Here is a 20,701-nt window from a genome sequence, read left to right as displayed (position 1 = left end):
GCTTTGGCCGACGCGGGGATCACATTCCCGCCAGCCCAGCCGGGCCTTGGGGAAGGGTAGGGAGGAGCTGCGGAACAGGGCAGGAGGCAGGGCTGGGTCTGAGCAAGGAAATGTTTCCCTTCCAAGGCGCCTTCACTCTTTTTTCACTGCCTTCCTCCGGTCCCTCGGCTCTCCCCTCTTTTTTGAACACCTCTGGCCGAGGCACAGCACAAACCAGGACTCTGCGTGCCCTAGAGGGCCCCGGGTCCCCTCTTAGACCCATACGGCTGGTTCAAAATGAAGCGCAGGAGCGAGCGTGCCTGGAGGACGCGCTGGCGCAACCGGCGCAGACGGGTTTGCGAAGGAGGCGGGTTTTATTTAGTATCGCTGAGCCTGTCCGGAAACAGCGAAGACCACCAGGATAAAGCGAGGGAGGGGGTAACTGGAAAGGATCGGCTATCAGGTCAATTGTGGTTTTTGGCCATCGACGCCTCTACTCTCAGAACCATAAAAATAAGTCCTTTATTTAATAACCTTCCTTTTACTCCACTGGCCTGACCCAGCAGGTTCTCTGCCTCCTTGTCACTGATCCCCTGCCTCTCCCTCCTGTGGCTCTGAGCCCACGCTGAGTTCTCAGGGGTCTTTATCCCCCACCCCCACCCCTCCTACTCCCTACTCCTGCAGCCGGGCCCTCGGGGCCTGGGGGAGACACAGCCTGACGCCTCCCGCCCTCATTTGCCAGGCCTCCTCACCCCGTTATTAATTGCTGTGTTGACCTGCAGGATTGATTGGCGGCCCCGCTGGAAGAGGCTGCGGAGGCCTTGGCCTCGGTGCAGCCTCGGCAGAGGGCAGAGAGGGGAGGGGGAGGTGCTGGGTATGGGTCCTGAGCGCCTATCTCAGCCCCGCCTGGGACACAGCTGTTTGCCTAGACACTTACTCCACCTGCCTCACAGATCTTTCTCACCCTCACAACACTCACACACTCACAGGATCCCTTCACCAAGAGGCGTTCAGCCCTCAAGGAGACACATCAGAAATTCTCCATAGATTTAGAAATTGAAAGAGGCTTCCTCTCTCCATCAGTTTCTTCTCTACCTTCGTTATCCGCAGGTCTTAGACTTCCCGACCAGCCTGTTCAGACATAGCCGGAGTGAACTACTGAGACCTGGGCTTTTTCTCTGTCCGAGATATACTTTGTATCTCCCCCCACCCTCCCCGCCCCTCCTCCCAGGAACAGTTGCAGAAAGTTAAGAAACAATCCTGGATGCAGGTAACCCTTAAAGTCTCAGACCAAAGCACTTTCTCTAGAAAGAGTTCGTGCCCCGACTCCAGAGGGATTCGGTTAAGCCCTTTTGTTTCAAGTTCGGTGGATGGACCGCTCTGGACCGCGCAGGATAGAGGGCGGAGGCTTGTGGCAGCCAGGGATAAGGGTCTGACCCAAAGGCGAAGGCCCTCCCCTCTCCACCCCTCCCCCCTTCCTTAAACCGAGTCGCGCGCGCGCACGTGCGCGCGCACAGACACACAAACACACGACCCCACAGACACAGCAACACCCCGCTGCCCGATTCCAGGCCACAGGCCCTCCGGCTTGGAAGCCAAGCGATAGTGAGCCCCCGGGACATCCCAGTTCCAGGCTGGGGTGGGCAGAGGCGACAGGGGCAGACGACCCTCGGCCGGTCCCCAGAGAGACCCCTTTTCCTTGGTACTCTCCCCGTCTCATCAGCCCTTCTCTCCCCACCGTGGTACCCTCTCCCCTCCGCTCCGGTCCTTTGTCTCCGGCCACTTAGCGGCGCCGAGCAGCCTGGCCCCTGCCTGGGCGGCCCTGCCCCTGGCTTCCCTGTTTGGCTGGCGGGGCTCCCCCTGCCTTCCTTACCCGCTCTCGGCTCTGGCGCGTTCTCCGCCTGCTCCTCACGTCCGCACAGCTGCTGGAAGAGGAGGCAGGGAGGGCGGGAGCGCCGCGGACGGATCCGAGAGAGTAGATTTGGTGCTTGCTGCAACTCGAAGAAAACTCAGCCCGCCCCTCTTCAACTATTCCTCAGCGCCTCGGAGCCGCGCGCCCTCGCCCGCGTTTGGCCCCTTCCTTTCCTTGTACGTTGGCGGTGGCTATTTCACTTCCCCGGTCTGCCCAGCATCTGAAGTTGCGTTCCCCCTGCCCTGTACTCCGTTGCCTTTTGGTTTTCCGCATGTTACCTTCTGTCCCCTTCCTCCGCAGCCCCCTCCTTGGCGGTGGCTTGGAAGGTGTCGCTGGGGACGTCCGAGGTCCGCCGGCACAATCGCCCTTCACCAGCCAGGTCAGGCTCAGGGCTCAGGGCCTGGCTGAGAAGAGGGTTAATCATTACTCGCCACAGACCCTCAGCCTCACTGGGACTCTCTCACCCTGGGGGAGGAAGTGAAGAGGGCAGATGGCCAGGTGGGCACCTCGGCTTGGCCCCAACCAGCCTCCTAGGCCCTTCCAGAGACACGTGCCTTCTCTGGTCCCTCAGCACCTTTCACATCCCTTTCTTTTCCTCCTCTCTCCCTTCTTCCACTCCTACCCTTGGTCAGGCCTCTCCCTGCCAGCTTATCTCCGCTCTGGCTTTGGCAGGTTGACTGCAGGTCCTGGGAGGAACAACTTTCTTTGTTTGGAACCGAACTGGACGGGATTTCCTTACTGTCTCCACCAGCAAGCCACTTCCTCCCAACCATTTTGCCCAAAGGGGACCACGCCTGAGGCCACACTTAACCTGGGCTGTTGGCCGAGGGGTGGGGGTGGGTATTTAACTGATCCTCTAGCAGTTGCAGTGGGGAGAGGGGCGCAGGAAGAAGTGGGAATGGAAGAAAGGCAGGGAAAAAAAAGTAGAGTGATGAACATGGACAAGGGTGCATTTCGACAACAGAAAGAAAAAAGTCTGAAAGGGAGGAACACAGAAAGGAAAGCAGTGAGGAATCCTCTTTACCTTTATAGGGTAGAAGTTGGATGAGAAACATCACCCCCTGCCCTACCCGAGTGCCTAGATCCCTCTCTTCCCTCTTTGTGAAAGGTTAAGTGTTCAGAAAGCTAGGCACTTATTCCTCAATCTACTGTAGACATGTTGGTTTTTAAAATGCTTTCCTATTGGCTAACTCCATGGAGAAGCAAGACAGGTGGAATTATCCCTATTTTACAGGCAAGAAAACTGAGGCTCAAAGAGGCAAAGGGACTGTGCACGTGGAAGCTATTGCTCCTTCCCTGGGTGAGTGGCCCCTTAGCTGTGCAGGGGTCTAGAAGCAGAGGGGGAGGGCTGGCTGTGTCCTGGAGTACTAGAGCCTCACTGGGCCTCTTGTGTCCCCCTCACCGCCTCTAGCTTGTTCTCTGTTGTACAGAGAATTCATTACGTTACCTCCTACCCTATAGCTTTGCTGGCCCAGTTTCTCCTGGCTTGACAGTTTTTGTGTTTTGTTTTTTTTTTTCCCTGCTCCCCAGTCCGGTGGCCCACTGGCGGCAGCCACCTGGCAGGCCCGTGCCGCTAAGAGGCCGCTTTGGTGGCCAAGTGGCTTGCATTGTCGTTTCTCGTCAAAGGGACTGTGAAGGGCCGGCAGGTCGCTAGGACCTCTTGTGAGGAAAAGCCGGGTTAAAGGAGGAGGGGCCGGGGAGGATAAAGGCGCAGCACGTGCGCCCGGCCTCCTCAGGACCAACAGACAGAGCGGGCGGGGCCAGCCGGGAGTCAGGTCCCCCGGGCTTCACGCAGGGAGCCCAAATATTGGGAACAAAAGCGGGGAAAGAAGAGTGAGCGCAGGAGGGAGGGAGGGAGCAAGGGAGGGAGCGAGGAAGCAGAAATTAGGGGGTCTTAGATGAAAAAAAAAGAAAGTAGCTTTAGGGGGAATGTGCCGTGGAGTGTGAAATTGCAGCCCATGGTGCTCCATATTGTACCAGAAGCTCTTCCAAAAAAAAAAAAAACCCATCCTCCAACGTGACCAGAGGGCTAGGAAGGGGGAGGGGCGGGGAGAGAAGCGGGAGGAGGAGGAGAAAGGGTCGGGCCGGAGCTGGTCAGGGCGAGCTGGAGTGGGGCCCGAGTGCGTGAGCCTGCCGCTTGGGACCTGATCCCAGAGAGGATGCGCCCCAGGGGCACCCCGGGACCCTGGGGGCCAGTGGGCCTTGGCTGTCCAAGACTTAGATTGTCAGTCGAACTTTTTTTTTCTTTTCTTGTAATTTTTTTTTCTGGTGGTGGTGACTTCCAAAACTAGGAATAATTCTGAAAAGGAGCTTGGCTGTGGAGCTGATGCTCTGCTCCACCCTCCTCTCTTCCCTCCTCTGTTTTCGCTTTTCTTCCCTTTGGACTAGTTTTGTTGTTGTTGTTGTTGTTTTTCCCCCTTGGTTCTAAACAGCTTTCCCCGCCTTGAACTTTAATGCATTTAATTTGGTCCGCACTGTGGGGAGCATTTCCTAGGGAGATACATTTAATTTCGGAATTTCTAATCCCCTCACTCAGAGCCCCAGCCCTGGCTCCCCTTGCCGCTCCCCTGGAGGTGGAAGGAGTGGAAGGAGGAAGGCTGGCCGAGGTGTCCAGGAGGGGCATGACTGAGATGCTCCCTGGGCCCCCACCAACCCCTCCCCTCAGAGGCCCAGCCACCTTCCCCAACTGCTCCAGGTCAGGCATCCAGGCCCTGGGTCAGGGCACTGCCTGCAGAGGGTAGGCAGCCAACCCTCAGCCTTTCTTCACCAGGGCAGAAAGCACTGGGCCAGACTAGGGAATTCAGTCCAGTAAATTACATGGGAAACGTGAAAAGGAGCCGAAGGATTGTGTAGGGAGAGGGTGCAATTAGGGGTAGCGGACAGGGTTTTGAGCACTTCAGTTCAAGCACAGTCTACCCAGAAATGCATCTGGGAGCTCTGGGTGCTAGTTGCTCTTGGCTTGGGGCGCCTTTGCGTGTGTATGCTGTGGGGGAGGAGAGAGAAGCTCAGTGGAGACCATAGCCTCGAAGACACCTACACCCGGCAGAGTAGGCAGGAGACAGCCGGAGAGTCAGGCGGCCGGTGCTCATCAGCGAGGAAGGAGGCAAGGGCGGGGGCGCCAGGCGCCCAGCGAGTCTGGCAGGGAAGGGAGCAGAGAAGGTGAAGGAGCAGAGATCCACAAGGAAGATTTATTGGGCAGATCAGATGCACAGAGGCGGCTAATGAAGCAAATCCCGAGATGGGTATCAGAGCAACTCCCCAAAAGTTTATTTGCCTTTAAATTTCCGCAGGGAGGCGGGCGCCTTGTTTGAAGTGTAAATGCCCCTAGGTTGGGGGGGTGGAAGGGCTGCTTTGAAAACACCAGAGAGAAAAGGTTCATTTAGAGGCAGACGGGAAAAGCAACCAACCCTGACAGGTCGGAGCCCGGGTTGTGTTTGGGGGTGGGTTGTTTTCTTTCTTTTTCTTTCTTTTCCTCTTCTTTCCTTTTTTTCCTTTCTGGCTTTTTCTCCCCCTCTCCTCCTCTACTAAGACTATAGAAGAAGAAAGGGAAGAACAGGAAAGAGAACATCAGAGGGAGAGACCAGCGCCTCTGGAGAGTAATCTGTGCCAGCCCTTCAGCCTGGAGCCCTGGGAGAAGGCAGGGGCTTGACTAAAAGGGTTTCTAATCATCATGGAATATTGCTCTTTGGTTTTCTAGGTCCTTGAATGGGCTGGAGCCAAAAAGGAAGCTGCCAGGGGCTGGCTTGGTGGGAGGGTGGATGTCCAGCTGGCGTAGTGCAGGGAAAAGTGTCTCAGGAGCAGGGCGAGTGGGGTTCTGGAGTCTCAGGGACTACCTGGGAACTGGACTGTCATGGAAGGGTCTTCACTTCTCAGGGGGTACATGTCAAGTATAGGTGTGTGAGCGTAACTTCCAGCACACTTTGTGCACTGTCTCCTTCCTTACAAGAGAAGAAAATCCCTCTTCCTTGCTATGTAAAAAAAGCCTGTTGTCTGCACCCAGACTTCTTCATAGTTTGTGTAACCTAAGGATATGGCTGGCTGATTCTAGAAAAATCTGAGTCTCTGTGCAGACAGGGGTGCTGTCCACTGTCCAGTTTTTCCAAGAGTTCAGACTCCCTAAGACAACTTCCTAGACCAACATAAGGAGACCTGGGGCAAAGGGCTCCTTTAGTATTGAGCTCCTTCTCAGTGAAGAAGACCCTTCTTCCATGCGGGGGGGCCCCCTCATCTCAATTGTGACTTAATTACCTCCCTGAAAGAAGCCCGAAGCTGTACTAGCTAATATCACCCGAGAGCCCCTTGCTCCCAGGCCCGAGAGCCATTCCCTTTAGGCTGCCAGGAACGGTTTTCCTTTCTCGCTCCCCACACCAAGTTAGTGCGTGTTCGTGGGACTGTGAGGCCAAAGGAAACCCAGGAGCGCCATCTGCAGGTCTCGAGAGGAAGAGACTGACCTTCGGGGCTGGACCCTGCGTCTTTCATCTCCCGCCGGAGGGAACCAGCTGGGCCGCCCAAGGGATGTGGGGCTGAGAGCTGGGAAGGCGGGGGCAGGTGGGGAGGAGACTTTTCCTTCCAGAAGTTACTCCGCAAGTGGATTAAACGAACTGGGCTCCGGAGGATCCAGGAAGGAGAGGAAATGCCAGGATCCCAGCAGATCCGACCTTCTAAAGAGTGGGGAGCTTGAAACCCTGTGGGTCTGAACCTGGCCCAAACTGGCCCAAGGATGAAGGGAGTTCTGAAAACCCCCGTGCAAGAGGCCTTATAGGAGTTTCCTCCTACCTGAGTCGGAGCGGGGGGTGAGGGGGGGGGCCGCCGCGTTCGGCCCCCAACCTAGCTGCAGCCTAGGTTCCGGACAGAGAGACAGCGGCTTGAGTCCGCGGCTCTTCTGCAGGCGCCAGGGTCAGCAGGCAGGGGCCAGAGTTGCCTCCAGTACCGGCTGCAAGAGCGCATCGCGGGCTTCCCTGAGCCGCCCTTTTGCAGACCCAGGAAGGTGGCAGGGTGCGGAGAGAGCGAAGGAGGGAGAGAGTTAAAACATCAGCTGAAGTGCCAAGATGATTTATGACAGGAGGGAAAATATTTCATAAAGATCTCCCGGATATTCTGTACTTAACCAGTTAGGAGACAAAGGGCTTCTCCTGCCTGGTGCGTGCGAGAGCTAACCTGAGCGAGCGAGCGAGGGAGCGAGTGCGGACGAGGGCTGCGGCGGCTTGGCCGGGTCGAGCGCGCAGCGCCTCCTGCGCTGGCTCTGGATCCGCCGAGCTGGCAGCGGGCGGCGCTCAGCCTCGTTCGCAGCCTCTTCTCCCCAGCCGGGGAGAGCGAGCCTCGATCTCCCGCCTCCTCTGCCGCCAGCGACCGGTCGTTCTGCACTGTCTCCCTAAGCCCCCTCCCCGGCCACCCGAGGGTCCAGGAGCCAAGTCCCCGGGTTCCCGCACCGTCCGTTGGGTCCCACTGAGGCAGGTGGGTCCCCGCCGGAGGTCTCCAGCTCGATTCTACACTGAGCGTTCTGGACTGTCCAGACCCCTTTAGGCAAGGGGACGAGGGAAGCCTTGCACGCAGCCGAGAGTGGGACGGGAGAGGACAAATTGCCGGACACTTTGCCCCGGAATGAGAATTGGGGGTGTGGGGTGGGGAGGTACCTCAGGAGGGACAGGCGAAAGGGAAGGACCAGAGAGAGGAAGGAAGAACCAGGAGGAACGGAAGGGAACTCAGCTGAGAGTAGCGGGGGGAACAGGACTAGGGATGCGGACCGAGCTGGGGGCTCCGTGGCTCATGCGGGCTCTGGCCGGTGGATGGCAGGGCTGGGTGAGTTGAGACTTCGAGCCGGATTCGGAGCGTGGCGCGCTCTGCGGCCCTCTGTCGTTACCTGAATATTCATTAGACTGGCCGTTCTTTATCCTTATCTAACGTTTATCTTATCGGCGAGTTTCGTTTCTCAGTGTAGTTTTAATCCCAGGCTCCCCTTCCCCCTCCCCCTGGCCCACTCCCCTCCCTCCCTCTTCCTTCGCCCGCTGCTCTCTCCCTCCCTCCCGTTTCCCCCTCCCCTGCCCTCCCCTCGCCGGCACCGGAGTGACAGGCGCGGGGCCCTCCTCGCCGAAGCTCCGGGCTCCGGCGCTGGCGAATCACAGAGTGGTGGAATCTATTGCCTTTGTCTGACAAGTCATCCATCTCCCAGCGCGGGGAGGGGGAGGGGGTCTGGAGGGGGCTTTGCAGCTTTTAGAGAGAGACACACCGGGAGCCCAGGCTCCAGTCTGCGGCCGAGTCTTCTCGCAAACGCAACCCACCTGGGGCCAGTCCAGTGCTGCCGGCGTTGTTCGGCTCCCTCCCTCCCTCCCGGCCCTTCGGCCGCGGCGGCGCGCGCAAGCCTTTTCCGGGGGCGGGGGCCCGGCTCGCGCTCTCCCCTCCCGAAGGCGCCGACTCGGACATCCCGAGGATTGCTACTTCTTTGCCAACTTCTTCAACTCACCAGCACTTGGAGCGGCCCGGCTCGCCGCCCGGCGCCCTCGGGCCGCCCCTGCTCCTCGCCCACTCCCGACTGCCGCCTCTGGATGCCCGGGTTCCAGGGGAGCTGAGCGAGCCGTCTCCCCGCCCAGCCTCAGCCCTGGCCGCAGCTGCCGCGCGCGCCATGCGCCCCCAGGTCCCCCCGGTTCGGCCTGCCGCCCCGGGGCCGTTCTGCTGACCGTCCAGCCCCGCGCCCCGACGGTGGGAAGTTGCGGCCGCTGCGGTTGCGAGCTCCGACCGGCCCGGGAGGAGTCCCCGCGGGGAGCGCAGCGCAGCGCCCCCAGCTCTCGAGCGCCGGGTCGCAGCCGGGAGCCCACTCACCCTCCCCCCCCCCCCCGTCCCTCCCTTTTCTCCTCAAGTCCTGAAGTTGAGTTTGAGAGGCGACACGGCGGCGGCGGCCGCGCTGCTCCCGCTCCTCTGCCTCCCCATGGATATGCACTGCAAAGCAGACCCCTTCTCCGCGATGCACCGTGAGTACCGGCGCCCGGCTCCTGTCCCAGCTCGGGGCTCCCCGTCCCACCCTAGCCTGTCCTGTCCTGTCCTGTACTGTCCTGAGGCGTCTCTGGCCTCTTATGCTCAGGTCACATCTTGGAGGCCACCCTGGCTTCTCCTAGTCCCCACTTTTCGTTTTTCCTCTTTCTCCCATTTCTCGGTATATCTAAAGACCCTTCTCTTCCTTCTGCCTTATGTCACTCATACTTCTCCTACTACCTGCCTTCCTACCTCCCGGGTGCCCATCCTTTCTTCCTTCCTTCCACCTGCTTCTTCTTAAATAGTGGATCCACAGCCCATGACCCTGGCTCCAACCACCGCTCCCCTGGCCACCCTCTTGCCTGGGGCTGGGAGACTAATGGGCAGGCAGTTTTTAGGGTTTTTTGTTATGCTTACTTTGTTTTCTCTCTCTGTTTGCCTCCCCATCCTTCCTCTCATCTGTACCTTTCTCGAACTTAGAGTGTGGTTGTCCAGGAGAAGACTCCCCGCACAGGCAGCCTCAGTGTCAGGACAATCAGGCAGAAGAGCGTGGGGGTGGGGTGCCCCCTCCTGACCCTCAGCTCCCAGCTTCTCCTGGCCCTACCAGCCCAGGCAAGGCTTCATTCGGGCTGGTTTGAAATACTTCCTTTCTCATCTTTTCTTTCTTGCCTTCCATCCTACTTCCCCTCTGGTGTCCTGGAGTTGGGAGTCTGAGATTGGCCGGACCTGGTGGTCATCTTTCTCTACCTTTCCTGGGGAGATGCTCTAAAAACAAAGAGGGGTTCCAAGGAGAAATCGAAGTCAGCGAGAATCACATAGAAAAGCCTTCCAGGCGGTCCCAAAGCTTTGCTCTCCTTCTAGTTCTAAACACTCCTTGTCAGTCTCCCACTCCCTGGTAAGGATGATCCAGCCAGTAACCTGGCCAGGGGATCAGAAAAGAGGGAGAAAAGGAGGTGAGAAGAACAAAAGGAAGGCAAATGCCAAAGCTGGGGAGAAAGGAGAGAGAAACCAAAACCAGGGCTAAGAAAGAGCAAGAAAACAGAAAAAAAAAATGTTACAGGAAAAAAGAGAAGGGGAGAAAATAAATTTAAAATAGGAAAGGAGGACTATTTAAATTTGAATTTATCTAATTCTTGTCCTATGTCTTTAGCTTGGAAAACAATTCAGAGATTTTTTTTTTTTTTGCAGGCTTTTTCCGCCCCCCCCCCAAAGGTAAATAGATTCTAAATAGAAAACTTCTCTGTAGATTAATAATCAAGGATGATTTGTAACTTTTCACAAGGAAACTTTTTAGAGCTGGCTTGGATCTGTGCTTTGGACAAGAGAGCCCAGGAGGGAGGGAGAGCTGCATTTTTCTCTAAGCATTTATTTAGCATATATATGTATATATATGCTTTTAAAAGTACTCCTGGGATAAAATATATTTCCCTAAATAATTTCCAAGCATACACAGGAAATCCGAGCCAGAGACCTCCGGCTGCCGCCGGTTTGTGCGAGCCGAGCCTGAAATCCTGTCTCCTTTTCGGAGGGAGTGGAACCAGGCTACCACACCGTCTTCGCCCAGCCAGCCGGCCTCCTGGCCCCGCTGCCTCTGCTCTTTCTCTCCTCTCTCGCCGATTCCGCGGGTGAACTGCCGAGTCCTGGCCGCCCACTGGGTACCACTTTGAAGCCCAAAGGGGAGCAAGGCGAGCCGAAGGTGGTCGAAGGAAGGGCGAGATCGCGGCGCGGGCTAGCCGGCCAGCAGCGGCAGCCGGAGTCGGCGCCGGCGGCGGCGGTGGCGCAGTCTAGGCCCGACTCAGCACCGGCCCTCGGCCCCAGCCCTGGACTCCCGCGGTACCCCCTTTCTTTCCCCACCCCTTAGATTGGGGTCGAGGGGCCGGGCCCGGAGCCCGGGGAGGCTGAATTATTCATCTTTAATCTGCCCGCAGCTGCCGCCTTTTCATACTGGTAACGCGAGTTCTCCCGGGGCCTAAATTATTGATGGTCGGCTTTGGAGGGAGGGGAGGGGTGAGGAGTGGGGCTAGAGGTAGGGAACCTCGCATGGGTGAGGGGTAGGGTAAGAGGCTTCGGCCTCCCCCGGCCTGGAGATTGGAGGCCTCTCCCTAGAGGTTTAGCCGGCCCCTATTCTCGGTCCCCCCAGAAGGGGACGAGAGAGCAGCGAGCCGGGTGCAGGTGTCCCCGCTTTCTCCGAAAGTCGCCAGAGGCCAGCAGGACAGGGCTGCAGGTTGTTGGTCCGGTCAGGTCGGACTCTGCCGCTAGAACTCTGTGCTTGGATTGCTCAGTAACTGCGACTGCGTGTTGATGGCTCTGGGTGCAGGATTTCTTGACTGCTGTGAGTCAGGGAGAATGGGGCGCCAGGCAGCGCCTTCAGGCCTGGCATCTGGCGACCACCTTGGCTCCGAGGTTGGGCGCCTGCAGTAGGAGTCAGGTTGGAGACCCAGCACCCTCCTCTTGCCCAGGAGAGCAAACGCCCTTGTTGTTCCCTTTCCTGAGCGGCAGCGGAGGTCTAAAAGGTCAGAGGAACGCGAGCTGGCTGAGGCTGGCTGCACAGGGTGCCCTGTGAACCTTGAGCCCACCTAGGTGACCTGTACCATGCGTCCTGGGCGAGGCGATGGGTCCCCAGCCTGGCGCAGCGCTGCAGGAGAATGAACCCAAGCAGTCTGCATTCTGTGGTTGCTAGCGGGCACCTCACGGCTCTCCACTGCCTCCCTGTCTCAGAGCGCAGCAGACTCTGGGCCCCTGCCTCTACAGCCTAGCCCCTTCCTTCCTTCAGTTGGCTTTCTTTGAACTTTAAACACTAGGCAGGGGGGAAAATATGGCTCCCCAAATACCTAAAGATAAAAAACATAAAGGAAAGAAAAACTCCCTGCCCCCCCCAAAAAAAATCACAATAAAAACACGGGGAAAGATGTAGGAAGACTTCAATTCCAAATAAATACAAGGAAATAGGGAGCAGAGGGGAGAATGTCAGGGACTTAGCTCCTATCCTACCCAACACCCCAGAATCATCCACGTCCAAGCACGCTCCGACAACTCCCTCTCGCCTGCGGCTCAGGCGGGATTCCGCACGGTCCTCCGCCCGGCCCTCTCTTGCCTACATTCTTTCCTGCCGGCTTTGATTCCCACTTGGCTGCTTTTCTCCCCTTCTTCCCCCTTTACCCCCTCTCGCCCCGCTGCCCATCCCTTCCTCACTTTCTCCCTGGCATCGTACCGGTTTTCGAGTCGCGCGTCCTTTCCCAGCCCGCCGCCCAGCCTCTGCGCTTCCGCGTCTCTACAGCCCCGCGGCTCCCTGTCCCTAATCCCCTGCATTGTGATCGGCGTCCGCCGTTCGCCCGCGAGCCCAGGAACATGCCCTCCCGCCCTGCCTGCTCCCTTCGCCCATCCTGGGCCGCGCGCGGACCCTGACTAATGGCCGGTCCCTGCTGTGTGTGGGGTGTTGTGTCTTTTTCTTGTCTCTCCCCAGCAGGGCACGGGGGTGTGAACCAGCTCGGGGGGGTGTTTGTGAACGGCAGGCCCCTGCCCGACGTGGTGAGGCAGCGCATCGTGGAGCTGGCCCACCAGGGCGTGCGGCCCTGCGACATCTCCCGGCAGCTGCGGGTCAGCCACGGCTGTGTCAGCAAAATCCTGGGCAGGTGAGGGTCGTGGAGCCGCCCCTGAGAGATGCCCCCGTCTGCTTCGCGGGCTGGACAGCCCTGGGTCTCCAGCTGAGGGCTTGGCTAAAAGTGCAGGTCGCTAGCGGGCGTGGGAGATCCCTGACTGGGGCTGTCTGGAGAGCGGCTCCTTTTGGCAAGGGCACGCAGGTGGTGACTGCGGCCCCAGAAGCGCCGTCCAGCGCGCTTGCCAGGCTCCAGCGTCCTCCCTGGGAGAGAGCCGGATTCCTGTCTTCAGAAACGGAAGGACAGCTCTTCTCTTTGGAAGGGAGGGTTGGATGAATAGGGTAAAGGTAAAGATGGGTGCCCCGAGAAAAGAAGAATCAGCTTGAGAGGTGCAAGGTTAGTCCTGGTTCCCATAGGGGCCCTGTGCTCAGTGGGAATGGGCGGGAGGCCTCCAAGTGCTGTTCCTCCCGCTCTTCTCAAATGAAAGGCCAGGCTTCCCCCATCGCCTATTGCAGCTGCTGTGTGTGCAGCCTTTGGTTTGACCACCTTCCAGGAGAGAGCGTCCCTGTTGTCCCTGCCCTCATCCTCTGATGTATCCCTGCCTTAGCCGAGTGGCTCTGGAAGCCCACTCAGACACGCTAGGTCTTTTCCCTCCGCACCACCGCCTGCTGCGGGAGAGTGGCTCAGCGGCTCCAGAGCCTGCAGCCCCACTCTCTGCCACCACCTGCTTCTCACTGACCCTGCTTGCTTTCCCCGTGCAGGTACTACGAGACCGGCAGCATCAAACCCGGAGTGATCGGTGGCTCCAAGCCAAAAGTGGCAACACCCAAAGTTGTGGACAAGATTGCTGAATACAAGCGACAGAACCCAACTATGTTTGCCTGGGAGATCCGGGACCGGCTTCTGGCAGAGGGCATCTGTGACAACGACACAGTGCCCAGCGTCTCTTCCATCAACAGGTGAGTAAGCTACGCTGGGCTGCAGGGTGGGGCTCCCATGCACCAGAGTTTCTCCCAGCTCCAGCTTCATTCTTTCTCCAGCCTCTGCCTGCCCTTGCTCCTAGGCCCCCAGGTCCTTTGGGCAGGGAGAGGGGACCTGGGAGGCAGAGAGAAAGACAGACAGACAGGGCTGTCTCCAGCTCAGGACTGGGTATTTCCTGCCAGGCTTCTCCCGCCAGAGTCCTGGAAATGAATCCAAGTGTTTGTGGTAATTAAGACTCCAAGATTACGAGCCTCGGTATCTAGAGACAATCACAGCCCACAGCTGAAGCCTTTAAAATGACCAGTGTCCTATTCATGGCCTCTAAACAGACTTTCCTTTCTAAAGGCATGCTCCCTTCCCCAGGGGCAGCCACCTGTCCTGGCTCCCCACCTCCCCCCACCCATCATCTTTGCTGACTCCTATAAAGGTGGCCTTGGGAACCCAGGCCTTGTTAGCCAGCTCCACACAAATTTCTGGCCTATTAGCACCAGTATCCAGGCCTGTGGAGCAAACACCAATGACCAGCAAACCGCTGGCAGGGAGCAGAGAAGCTAGACAAGGAGTGGGATGCCAGGTCAGGAGGGAGAACTCTGGACCCTGAGGCTGAACCTCAGGAGATGCCTCCAACCACCTAGAGTACCTGTGTCCAGGCCTGAGGCTGCACTGATGATGGGTTCAGGCACAGGGTGACAACTCAGGCTGGAGTCAGTTCAATATACAGTAGCACAAGTTAGCCTCCCAATCTTCGAGCCACTCCAGTGTGCTCTCCAGGATACGTGCACACTCCACGTATTTACCACCCCACCCAGGCCAGTGTACACATGTGGCAGGTACAGCACATAACAGGAGCACTTGGAGATGGGGACCCAGGATGGCTTTCCCATCACAGAACTGTGCAAGCTGACATCAGCAGAGACCCTGTGCAAATTCCAGACAGCCTTGGCCAGCTTTTCAACCCCGGCCCCTTGCATTTTAAGGCAAATCCCCAAATGAGAAAAAGGCTGAGGGTTTCATACCTGTGTTTTTCTTTACACTCTTCATAGGCTCATTATCAGAGCAACTAATAATTCAGCTGGTGCCTTTTTCTGAAACTGGCATCACGTATCAAGGTTCTTTTTTTTAAAAAATATTTTGCAAATGATATGGAATTATCCCAAATCATCCTGAAAACAGCAGGTAAAATTAGCTGGTAGAATGTACCTTGGCTAAAGAAGATTCCCTCTGCCACACTCGTGCTGTAACGTACTGCGAGGCGACCCCAGAAATTATCCCACTGTGTGCCATCTGTATTAAAATGGTTATTCAGTTATGAACAGGGTAACATAATACTGATCAGCTAATTATACACCCTCCGAAAACCCTCCAGCTCCCTGGGCCTGGCTCAGCTAGGTATTGAGAGCATAGCGGTTTGACATTCAGACACCTTCCAAAGGAGCTGGAGAAAGACTGGGTCCTCCCCACCCCCACCCCGCACTGGGAGAGGAATGAGTCTTTTGCATTTAAAAGCCAGTGGAGGAGGCTGGAGAAGCTCTGGGGCTGGAGCAGGAGTGGGAAGGGTACAAAGCAGTGTCTCCTTTCAACCTCTAGGCTGGTTACTGGTCTAGGGAGTGGGTTTGAACTGGGGTCTTGGGAGGAGAGAAGCCCTGCTGAGGAGCAGTGTTGCTGGGACTGGGTGCTAGTGTTCTGGAGCAATCTTGTTGTGATAGGATTTGCAAGCCTTTGGAGGAGCCCAAGATATGTTTGGTTAAAGCAGTGCGCTTCGCTCTGGGGGCATGGAAGATTGGGGCAGTCAATGCAGGTGTGGTGGCAGCACCCCTTGCCTAGCACCCCTTCTTCCCCCCTCTCCCCACTATATACCCCTCACTGGCTAAGATGTTTTTGGGAAGCTGGCTTATGCACAAGTTTGGGAATGCTCTCATTCTGAAAAGCCACGGAGAGCAGGGGACAGATGACCCCAGGACCAAGCTCCAGAGGCCTTGAGGTGCACTCACCAGAACGGGGAGAAAGTAGAAGAGTGAGCTGCTAGTGGGATGAGAGTGGGAGAACGACCTCGGTTTAACAGCTCTGACAGCAGCAGAATTTGCTCAACACAGAGCGTGATCACCGGAGGGACACAGAGGCTACCTTTGGGTGTGGAACAATAGCCATCTGTGGTGTTGCTGGAGATGGCAAGGGAGTGGGAAGAGAACGGGAAGCCGCTGACAGCACGGGCAGCCAGCCCTGGGTCTGCAGTGAGGCTTCCTATCTGGCTTTGTCAACAAGGCTTGGTCAGAGTTTTCTTGATTTTGCATTGTGATTCATATGTGGGAAAGAATTCTGGGAGCTTCCTGGTATGCTGCTGAATCGGGTCTGGGGGAATGCATCTGGGCCCAATGCCCTTAGCATTATGCCTCCAGATGCTTTGCTCTGAAGGGGAAGGTTTATCTGAGATGCATTGCTTCACCCCAAAGGCTTCTAATAGTGGGATTTCTGCTGGTACTGCTGATGCCAGGAACTTTGTGAATTCTCACTCCCCGTAGGAGGAACCTGGAGATGTTCTTCTGTGTCGAAAGTATGGTGTGTTGGGGACTGGGTGGTTCTCAAGTTTAGACCTTTACTGTGGGTGAGGTGCCCCTTGTGTTGGGCACTTTATAATACTCACAGTCGAGGATGTGTCTGTACTGGCTGTTGGCAAGAAAGGAAGTCCACGCGCCAAATCGCAAGGGTTTTCATCTTCTCCTCCCCCAAACAGATGCTGTCGCCGCACTTGAAATATGCTATTATGGTTATAAACTAAATTGCTTTTCCTGCTTTAAAAATGGTTTTGGCTTTTTCTGATCCTGTCGTGATAAAGGCTTGGACATCCAACTCCCCTTCTCCATTGGCAAATCCTCATAGCAGTACCTCTCTGAGCCAATGGAGTAGATAAGGGGGGCCTTCCCAATCTCACCCTCACTCCCAGAAACCACCATCAAAATCCGGAAGCTGAACTGGATTGTTTAGCATGTGGAATTTATCTGAATGGCTCTCAATTTTGGGTTACTGGTCATTGAGTGTGGAGTTGCCAGCTCTTCAGCTTGTGCTTAAACACTGCTGCTGTGTATGTGGGGGGGGGGTGGTGTTTATAAACAGGTGACTTGAGACTGAAAGCTCGTGTGGGAAATGGCCCAGAGTGGGGAGGAGATGGAAGGACACCCACCCTGCTAACAGTCACCTACCTAGTTACGTCGCTGAGCAATTGGCTAGGCAGGAAGGATTTTCCTGATTATATGCCAACGTCTTCAGGTTTGGCCGTTGCTCTGGGAAGGGAATGTAGCTCCTTTGAAGGCACAGGCGCAGACTCCAGTGAGAGTCAAGTGTTCTTGAAGATCCCCTGAGGGTACTGTCTTGGACTGAGCTGACAAAGAGGCCATCGATCTTTTAGCTTTCTCAGCCGGCACTATATTTTGTGGGACCAGGGCACTCCCAGCTCCTAGATCTTTCAAGTGGACCCTCCCAAAGTCAATTTCCCACCAATCACCTGCTACCCACACCCTTCCTTTACCTGTTTGGCTTATAAGTGAACATATGTATTCTCCTAGCGGTGGCAACACTGGCTTCAAGAAGGCACCAGCCCCAGGGCTGTTAAACAGTTCCATCTTGTGTCACCTGCAGGTCTTCGTCAGAATCTGGCACTGGGGTGACAGGTGGTCTAGCTGTTCATTCAGAGGTCTTTCCAAGGAAGCTGGGAGCCACTCATCCCAGCCAAGGGAATGCTGAAGACACGTTCAGGGCTGGGGTCTGTGTCTTTTCTGAGACTCAGGTTCTAGAACATTGCATATTTGACTCTTGGACAGACCTGGTTTGGCACAAAGCTGGACCAGAGAGGCTGCATTGCCCACCACATTTCTGTACCCTTGCACTTGTTTGGTGGTCAGGGCTGTTGGTCTCGTGGCCAAGAGCCAAGGCAAGTAGGTAGGTTAAGAAGAAGGCTTCTCCCCACAGAGGAATGGGAAAAATAAGGATAAAGGACTTGCTTTGTGTGCCCCTCGGTCTTCTGGATCAGGCCACCTCTAGGGACAGATGTGCCAGTTTCTGTCGGAAGACCCTTGCCTACCTGTCCTTCCCCACAGAATGTCTCCTGCTTCTAACAAGGCTTCTCCTCATTAGAATAGCACGTGAAGTAGTCACGACTGCTGGCACTCTTATTTCTTTAAATGAGCTGGAGTTGTCCCCCTGAAAAGCCATCTTTGTTCACTTAGTTATTTTAGATGTCTTGGCCAGCAGTTGTATTGGTCCAACTGTTTCCCTGTGGGCAGGCTTTGAGTGGGAGGCCAGGCCACAAGGTGGCTTTCAGGTGAGAGTGATGGCTGGTTGCCCTGAGTTCTTACCTCCACTGGCAACCCTAGGAAACAGGAAGACAGGAGGGGTTGTCCGTAACGAAAACTCCAGGTGCATTTTGGAGGGTGATTCGAAGAGGAAACTAGAGGGGGGAACCCTAAATAAATAAAGTGTGTCCCAACTATTCCGAGAACTCAATAAAACAATCACATCAAATATGAAGAGGCATAAATCTTGTGTCTGCACAGGTAACCTACTCAATTGCTTTTATTATCGCTCAGGCTGCCTCCATTTATTACCGTCCACAGTCTGGGCAAAGGAGCTTGCGTAGAGGGTGGTCTCCAGTGCAATCCTACACCCCGAGAGGCAACAATCAGCCCATACAGCCAGGGATTTCGATGGGAGCTCGGAAGGGCCCATCTGTCTGCATGAAAACCAATCAATAACTCTGTAACCAGAGCCCTTGTCACAGGGAAATGGACAACACAACAGTTCAATACAGGGGCCACGGGGGGAATTAGCCAAGTGGAGATAGACCAGACAGGAGGAGCCCCTGGAGAAGGGAGACAGGGTGCCTAGTGAAGGGAATATTTGGGAGGGAGTGAGATGGAGCAATGGCTTTGTGTGCATATAAGAAGGAATTATTGTGCAAAGTAGACCCAGGGGACTGGAGGCACCGTTGGAAGCTCGGGTGCTAGGGAACAGTTGGGAAGTGGGCTTGTTCCAGTATGTGAGACAGTGTGGTTGTATATGTGGTGGTGTGTTTGTGGACTAGATCGTTATGCTTGCATAGAAAGAATAGCGATAGTAGTAACTGATGTGGAAGATGAATCAACCTCCCCACTCCCCACCCTCCCCAGCCTGCACTCTCTCCCTCTGAGTCCACAAAGGAGTGCCTTAAACCAGGGGCTTCATTTTCTGTCCCCAGCTCCCTAGATCTCCAACTCCAACTGCTCTGAAACTTCACCTCTTAAAGTTCAGGTCTGTTCTTAGCCCTTCCTTATTGCTACCTGGAGTTGGAGTTCTTCTTTTAAGAGGAAACTGTATACTGGAAAGAATTCCTCTCTCACTTCCTGTTCTTTAAAAGAATGTAGTATAGGGTGTGAACCTGGCCTGCCACTTCCCTGAATCCCTGCTGTTTCACCTCACCCCCCACTCCCTCCACCGGCCCTCCCCTAGTCAGATTCTCCAAGGGGGAGTTTCTTGCATTCATGCTGGGGAAACAGGTACAGGTGCAGCCACGTCCAGTGCCACTCATCCAGCCACGTGGGTGAGCCTAGAGAAGAGAGAAGGGCCTCTGGTAGATCTCATGGGTGTGGGACAGTGTCTCACAACCAGTGCCCAGTAACAGGTAAAGTATTGAATGGGTTTAAAATTAAATCACTGTGGGTTTATCTGTCTACCACTGAACTACTGGGTTGAAATGTTTTTCTCCCGTTGAGCAGGTCGTTGTTTCGGTGCTCTGAAGGTGCAGCTTGAATACATTCATGATGGTTTATGGGCAACAGAGGTTGTGGATTTGTGTGTGTTTGTGCCTACTTGTGTCTGTTCCTTGGTAAATGGGCTCTGAGGTCAAGAGCAGAAAACAGAGGAAGGCCCACACAGCGTGGCCTGCAGTCACAGACAGACTGGACACCTTGTCCCTGGGACCATCAGGCCAATCGTTGATGCGGTCATCAGGCCACTGGGCAACAGTAATAGGGCTGAGTTGAGGAGTCCTCATTCCAAATTTGGAAAAACTGGGGCCAAGTTTTTCTTCAATTTTTATTTGTACTGTAGCACTCTATTTAGCCCTCAATATGAGGGGCTTTGCTACAGTGATGCTCCTTTATGATAGAGAGCTGTGTGATCCACTGTCCATCTCCACTTTGACACTTGAGTCCCAGCCCTGTCAGCAGAACTAGTAAAGGACCAATTGCAAAAGCAGCTAAGAAGATGCCCTTCCTGGTGCACCCCCTTGCTGCAGAGTTACGGTGCAGTGGCCCATCAAGGCCCACCATGCCCCCAGCAGGAAGCATGGCAGCAGCACTGGGACACGGTCATGGGCATAGCTCCCAAGTGCCAGGCCTGAGTTCCAGCCTCCAAATCCTGCCTGAGGAATCCAGGTGCCAGGGAAATAAGAAGCTGGGGCAGGGCAGGGCGGGGGAGGGGAGGGCAGAAACAGCTGGGAACCAAAGAGGGCTTGGACACCAAACCCCGCGGGGCATGATGGCAGAGGCAGATGCTTGGGGTCTGGGCGCAGGGGAGCTATGGAGGGTGTGGGAAACCAGAGGAGGATGACCTGGGACAGGAGAAGAAGAAGCATGGCCCTGTGTAGACCTGGGAGCTCTTTGCTAGGAGGAGAAGGCACGTAGGAGGGAGATGGGCGAGGCTGCGGAGCCAGGCTCCTCTGTGGCTCATCCTCAACAACCACAAAAAGAACTGGACTCTTGTGGGTTTTGAGTGATAATATGATAAGAAGGTATTTGAGTTTTTCATGAGAGAGAAACAGAGTTATTGGCATTCTGAAGAGGCTGGGGTCTATTGTGGGGCTATGCGGGAAGGAAAGCAGTGCCCTGAAGTCCAGACTGGTGACAAACACGTTAGTGGAGCTGCTGTATGGCTGCAGGAGTCGTGAGGACAGGTGCCTCCAGGACCCCACGAGGAAGGTCGGTGGGAGAGCTGAGGAGGCTGGGGCAGAGGTGGTGAGAGCCACACAATCAGGAGCTGGATTGCACAGGCCCAGCCTAGAGGTGCTGAGATTTCGCTTTTAAAAACTCTGTGTTGGTCAAATAAAATACATCTCTGGGCATGATTCAGTTCATGGGCCACTGGTCTGCAGCCCCTGGTCTGCGTAACTGGACATAACTTACCTCTTGGCTTCAGACCAGAACTGTCACCTCAGGGTGGGTATCGGGGATGTGACATTTCCAGAGCCCCTGAGTCCTGGAGCCCCTGAGGAAGGGAACGAGTTCTAAGTCCCCATAGC

General features: G+C 55.8%; 1 protein-coding gene across 11 annotated transcripts in view; it reads left to right on the top strand.

Annotated features, from left to right (window-relative positions):
* The window catches only part of PAX2 (paired box 2), a 90,322-nt gene that overhangs the window by 2,552 nt on the left and 67,069 nt on the right, over window positions 1–20,701 (top strand). For 5 of the 11 annotated variants that reach the window (XM_027528655.1, XM_027528657.1, XM_027528660.1 and 2 more), the window contains 4 exons: window positions 3,126–3,191; window positions 8,746–8,856; window positions 12,321–12,489; window positions 13,215–13,412. In XM_027528655.1, coding sequence (XP_027384456.1) covers window positions 3,126–3,191; window positions 8,746–8,856; window positions 12,321–12,489; window positions 13,215–13,412 — 544 coding nt within the window. Of the gene's footprint in view, window positions 1–1,504; window positions 2,271–3,125; window positions 3,192–8,745; window positions 8,857–12,320; window positions 12,490–13,214; window positions 13,413–20,701 lie in introns of those variants that run through there. The other 6 variants (XM_027528656.1, XM_027528658.1, XM_027528663.1 and 3 more) reach the window with 3 other exon arrangements.

The sequence above is a fragment of the Bos indicus x Bos taurus genome, chromosome 26, assembly GCF_003369695.1.
Source record: "Bos indicus x Bos taurus breed Angus x Brahman F1 hybrid chromosome 26, Bos_hybrid_MaternalHap_v2.0, whole genome shotgun sequence".
NCBI lineage: Eukaryota > Metazoa > Chordata > Mammalia > Artiodactyla > Bovidae > Bos > Bos indicus x Bos taurus.
The sequence above is the reverse complement of the archived record's forward strand: the minus strand, read 5'-3'. Positions and strand labels throughout refer to the sequence as shown.